The sequence below is a fragment of the Taeniopygia guttata genome, chromosome 2 (assembly GCF_048771995.1).
Source record: "Taeniopygia guttata chromosome 2, bTaeGut7.mat, whole genome shotgun sequence".
NCBI classification, from domain to species: Eukaryota; Metazoa; Chordata; class Aves; order Passeriformes; family Estrildidae; genus Taeniopygia; species Taeniopygia guttata.
Genome location: NC_133026.1, coordinates 15,206,163 through 15,212,162, shown reverse-complemented (window position 1 = coordinate 15,212,162; position 6,000 = coordinate 15,206,163). Strand labels below are relative to the sequence as shown.

Sequence of the window (6,000 nt, the reverse complement as noted above, 5' to 3'; positions counted from 1 at the left end):
GAGCTGTGTGATCTCGGGGAGCCACCTGCAAAAGCCCACACAAAAATGCTCCCCAGAAACCTTCCAGCCTCATAAACCTCTCACAGGCCCCCGAAGGCCATAAATTCTGCAGGGGCTCTCACAACTGTTTCAAAACATTTAATGTTTTCCTTCTGCTCTGTGGTTTCACTGCCCACAGTGGGATCTCTGCACCCACCTGATACTGAGCCTGGAAGAGTTGTGCTCCATATGCCAAAACCTGCTGTGGAATGGAGCTAAATTGTCTTAGCTGATGCCTGTCTAGATAAGACATTGAACCCACTTCCTTATAATATGATTTATTTTAAATTAGACAGGAGAAAAAAAAAAAAGCAATTGAAGTAAGCATTTGAATCAGATTTTCAGTTTCTAATGCCAGGCTTTAAGATATTGGTGGAACAGTTTAATGGCTCTGAACTGAAGAACTTGAGTGTGGAACAACTATACTATTTATCTCCATAAACATAAAAATGTTGTTGAAATACCAGCACCCCAAAGTGAACCAGCTTGTAATGAAAATGCTTCATCCAGAGTAAATACTGAATGAGTTACTGAAAACAAAACTGATTGAAAATGAAAAGTTCACTTGTAGAGGAAAGAAAGTGTAGGAATGTGAACAAACCCAGCTGGGCTATGAAAAGAAAACTGGGAAACGGAATGGCAATGCAAAACTGAAAGTGCCTGAAAAACCACCTGAAAAAGATTTTGTTGCACAGAAACTGGGAATGACCCATTTGTTTCTGCTGCCAAACATCTATCGAATGAAGAACATTGACATTTGAGCCAGAGCTACATCATACAGAGAGAAACCCAAGCATCTCAATAATTTTAGCTGGTTTGGTCCCTTCTCAATATTGAACTATGATTTAGAAGCATTTATGAACTCAAAGAAAAAGAAAGACATGAAGGTTGGTGTATACACCCCAAAGCTGTCAACCTCAAGCTCAACTCCCACCATTCCTCAGTGAGATGAGCAATCTCCTGTGTGTGCACTGGGTGTAAACAACCTGCACCTCACTGAGGAGGTGCCACACAGGAACTGGGCACTGACCCAGGCACTTCTGTCCTGGGCAGGAACAGGCCCAGAGGAAAACAACCTTGGGCTGAGCTGAGAGAGGAGCCATCAGGAAAGACAAGGTACCACCGTTTTTGAAAGATCAGCATTTCAAGTTATTTTATTTAATACCTTTTATTAACAAAGTAGGAGAATCCTAACGAAATCTTTGAATCTGACAGAATTAATTGGTTTAATAAGGGAGATTGGAATACCATGCGTGAGACCTAGATGACTGTGGGTTCAAACATTAGAAACAGATTAAACTTTACTGCACCGACTGTTCATCACACACCTGGAGATTCCTAAGTGGAACTGTAGCTTTCACATGGGGACTTGCTTGGTTTGACATCGAAAGGGGAGAGCTTTAGCTCACAAGAGGATTACGAGCTACCAGCACAGTGAGGCAGTATGGAAGATCAAAGTCTAAGACCTGAGAATTTTATTCCTATTGCTCTGAGCTTCATGCACAGCCAATCATGCTTTCTTCTACAAGAGACTGGAAGAGCCTCATAGTTCCCTGCTGCCTGCAGCTCTTGTGGGAGCTCCATGGCCCTCCCAGCATGGCAGAGCTCCCAGGGATGTTTGCAGGGGCAGCCAGTCTCTTCTTGAGCACCAGCTCAGGGCACTCACACCTAACGTGGTGAATGAGAGACAAAAAAATAAAATCATGTGAACCCTTGTACTGTCTCCAAACCCTGGCCAAGACTGTAAGCCATCCTTGCAGCTAGTTGGGCAGTGAAAGAGATGCTTTGCTCTTCCTAGCTTGAAACCATCTCCAGAATCCTTCCCCCTCTGCTGCAGCTGGCCCAGGGCTCAGTGAGGAGGGATCCATGTGCTCCTTGCTCCTGCTCCTTAACCACAGTGCTGGAGGGTTGAAGTATCATAATGCACCAAGCTGAACATCACATCAATTATTTTAACATGAATCCTGTACCAGATTTCACTAGCAAAGCAATTCATGTAGCACAAAAATATTCAGTTTCCAGCAGTGAGTCATGTTTTTCTTATTTGGGCACTGATGGAGCCTGAGATGGGAAGTGCTGAGTCAGAGTGAGAGGCTCGGTGTGCTTGTACCTCTCCCCTTCCCTGGACGCACATCTCCCCAAAGGAAAAGGGATTCCACTCTGTGTCCATGGGTGCACTTCAGTCAACTCTGATGCTCACCACTGGGGAAAAAAAAAAAAAAAAAAAAGTTAGATTTCTCTTAATTTCTAACACCTTTTGAAAATTTCTAATACAATGAATGACTAAAAGGGATTTTGCTGGAAAGGACTTCTATATGCAGAAAAAAGGAAGGTACAGATAGAAGGACTACAAAAAATACTGCTTAGCACAGCACACCTGAGAGTACCAAACTGCTGTTACATTGTCATGGCTATTTCTGAAAGTACATGACAATCTTACTGTGTTTGAAATCCCTGAAAACACCTCCAGACCTCCTTGTCTTCATTAATTTTCTTACACTGTCTATAAAACATCAATCAATAACCAATGCTACAGATAAGAAACTCTGTGAGGGAGGAAAAAACTAAAGCAAACCATGTGCTCTTTGAGTTTCAAAGCAAGCAATCACTGTGGACACCTGTGGCTAGTCAGTTTACACTTATTAATTTCTATTTGGCATTAGATGCTGCTGTTCTTTGCAGAGACTGAGATTTTTTACACAAATGACAATGAGGAAATTTTTCTGCTTTCTGCCTGAGCAGCCAACCCCCACTGCAGTCAACAGAAGCCCAGGGAGCACAGTGAACCTGCACTTGGTGAGGGTCTTGGTGAGGGGATGGTACCATGTCTTATGCCACACAGGAAAGGTGGAAAAGCTCCTCACTGACTTTAACTTGAAATGGGAGACCAAATACACTTTCCTTTTAATTTCCTTCTAAAATATTCTTTTCCTTTTAATCCCTTGCAGATATTTTAAAAATACATGTTAAAAATTGTATATATAAAAATATGTATAAAATATATATATTTAAAATACATTTTACAAATTATATGTATATATATATATATATATAATATAAAATACCTTTCTAGTTATCTTGCCTTCACTCTTAATAAATATTCAGCTCTAGAAATATTTTTTTCAATTTCTTCAAGTCCTCTCATGCTCTTATTGCCTTGGTTTGGGACCTTATGCAAAATTCAATTTGGTGGATGAGTTCAGACCAGTCTATTCCAACTTATATTGTAATTGTATACAGCACTTAAGATCTTCCTCTATAAGTAAGTAAATAAAACTATTCTTTGTATTTCCTCTCTGTCATTTTAGATTTTCTGTCAGACTCACTCTTCATCCCATAATTATTTATAACCTATCAGTGGAATCTACTGGAATCCAAGTAAGGTTCTTATACTGAGATTTCTTGTCTTCTTGTTTGATTGCTGTAATCAGCACGAGGAACAGGACTTTTATTGGCACACACAAAATTTTCTTGTGAATTAGAAGAGATGAGATCCATTACTTCATAATTCACTTAATTCTCCCTTCTCATCATATCCTCCCATAAACTTGCCCCGTGCTGTGGCTGTTGGCCAGCAGGCAACAACCAGGTGCCAGAAGGGGCTGGTTGTCACATGTCACATCACGAGTGTCTGTCCTGCAGAGGCTTGAAATTAGAATACTATTGCTGCCACAGAAATTCCCACAATATCTGATTTTAATTGTTTTCAGGATTTGCTGGAACGGCCTCCCGGGCCCCCACTGCAGGGCTCTCCTCTGCAGGCAGCTCTGGCTGGAGGCAGCACCAGTCTCTGCCCAGCTGCCCCCCGTGCCAGCGCAGAGCAGAGCGAGCCCACCCTGGGCAGCCACAGCCAGGGAACGGCAAGGGCCGGACTGAGGCACAGGATGGGCTGTGCCGGGCTCACCCGGGAGCTGGCAACCCCAGAGGCACCGTGACCTTGGCCCCTCCGGAATGAATCCTGCTCTCGAGACACATCTCCCTTTGAGGCTGTGAAAATGTCTCCAATATACTTTATTAATATTCCACCAGTTGAGTTATGGAGCAGCTCAAAGTTCTCCCATCCAGTTACAGTTCTGGCCATTAATGCAGCAGGTTATTAAAGAGGGAGGGAGGGAGGGAGGGAGGGAGGGAGGGAGGGAAAGGAAGGAAGGAAGGAAGGAAGGAAGGAAGGAAGGAAGGAAGGAAGGAAGGAAGGAAGGAAGGAAGGAAGGAAGGAAGGAAGGAAGGAAGGAAGGAAGGAAGGAAGGAAGGAAGGAAGGAAGGAAGGAAGGAAGGAAGGAAGGAAGGAAGGAAGGAAGGAAGGAAGGAAGGAAGGAAGGAAGGAAGGAAGGAAGGAAGGAAGGAAGGAAGGAAGGAAGGAAGGAAGGAAGGAAGGAAGGAAGGAAGGAAGGAAGGAAGGAAGGAAGGAAGGAAGGAAGGAAGGAAGGAAGGAAGGAAGGAAGGAAGGAAGGAAGGAAGGAAGGAAGGAAGGAAGGAAGGAAGGAAGGAAGGAAGGAAGGAAGGAAGGAAGGAAGGAAGGAAGGAAGGAAGGAAGGAAGGAAGGAAGGAAGGAAGGAAGGAAGGAAGGAAGGAAGGAAGGAAGGAAGGAAGGAAGGAAGGAAGGAAGGAAGGAAGGAAGGAAGGAAGGAAGGAAGGCGCATTTGCCACACTGCTTTATTTCTCAGAAGCTTGGCGTTTAGAAATAAACTAATCACTTCCACTTGACAGCAAGCAAATCATTGCCTGCTCTGTTGTCTGAGTCTTCAGAAGCATTTGGATACATTTAGATGTTTATTACAATAGGGTTTGCCTGTTCAGAGCAGGATGCTGGGTGACCATGCTGAGCTGATGCTCATGTATCAAATCTAACAGTCATATAAAGAGCAGAAAACTTGAAAGGTGAAAAGGTGAATGATGAGAGGCTTGGAGACTTGAAATTATGTATTTCATTATCCTGCCTTTTCTTTTACTGAAGACTCCTGTTGCCAAACACTGAAGGTTCAATCGATTTCCAGACTTAGCAGTGATTAAAGTTCTACCATCTATTCTCCATGGAAAAGTACTACTGTGGCATTATGGCAAAGAAAGGATGTTGCAATCAGATACTGCACAGAGAACTGAATAATGGTTCCAAGTTAACTTCATACCTGCACCTCTCCCTTGCCTCAGGGAGAACTTCTCAGTTCCCCTCAAAACAAAAAGATCTAATGTTTTCTTTTGGTTCAAAAATTGTTCTCAATTATGTTGCAATTTCATGAGAGTAGCTGAACAGCAAGCTATTCTCTACTATGAATTTTATCTGAAAGGATTACTCGCACTCAGAGATCCTGGCATGCATTGGGGATTTTTGTTGAGTTTTTCTCAAAGCTTTGTCTCTCTCTGCTTACACTTTACTTTTTTTTTCTCCTGTCTTAATTTTCTCAGCCTGGTGTTTTTCAAAATCACTGCCACATTTCAGGGTCTCTGAAAAGATATCGAGTAACAAACCCCTACATTTTCTTTTGAATGAGAATGAATCCTAAAAAACTTCATGAGCTGGAAAGCTTTAAAACAGAGAATGCTCCCCTATGCCTCATATCAACTATATCTCCTAGAACAAAACCTTATTCAGTGCTGAGTAAACAATAATGTACTTCCCCTCTTAAATCTAACCTGTTGATTTATCATCTTACTTTTCTTGGACACAACTGCAAAAGTGGAATTATTTTTCACAGCTGACAGTGGGAATGCAGAGCCCAGGAGTCAGAGAGCCCCAGAGACCTGACAGTCTTCTTGAACTGTCTGAAAAACACCTGAAAAAATTCAATTCATCTGAACAATGCAGAGAGAAGGCAGAAAAAAGGATGAGCCTAATTGGTTGTGACTATTAAAGTCAGTTCTCAAGTTTTCTCTAGAGAGGTGTACTAGAGCAACCACTATTAGTGTACCCAGATCCCTTTTAAAGGGCTAATTTGATCAAATGCTACAATAATTTAAGAATAT

General features: G+C 42.3%; 1 protein-coding gene across 17 annotated transcripts in view; it reads right to left on the bottom strand.

The window, feature by feature from the left end:
• Positions 1 to 1,164: 1,164 nt before the first annotated feature.
• ZNF438 (zinc finger protein 438) overlaps positions 1,165 to 6,000 on the bottom strand; it is a 63,084-nt gene continuing 58,248 nt past the window's right edge. For all 17 annotated transcript variants that reach the window (XR_012054457.1, XR_012054458.1, XR_012054453.1 and 14 more), the window contains one exon: positions 1,165 to 2,241. Coding sequence is in view for 10 of the 17 variants with exons in the window: in XM_072925377.1 (XP_072781478.1) it covers positions 2,219 to 2,241 (23 nt within the window). In the remaining 7 variants the exon portion in view is untranslated. The remainder of the gene's footprint in view (positions 2,242 to 6,000) is intronic.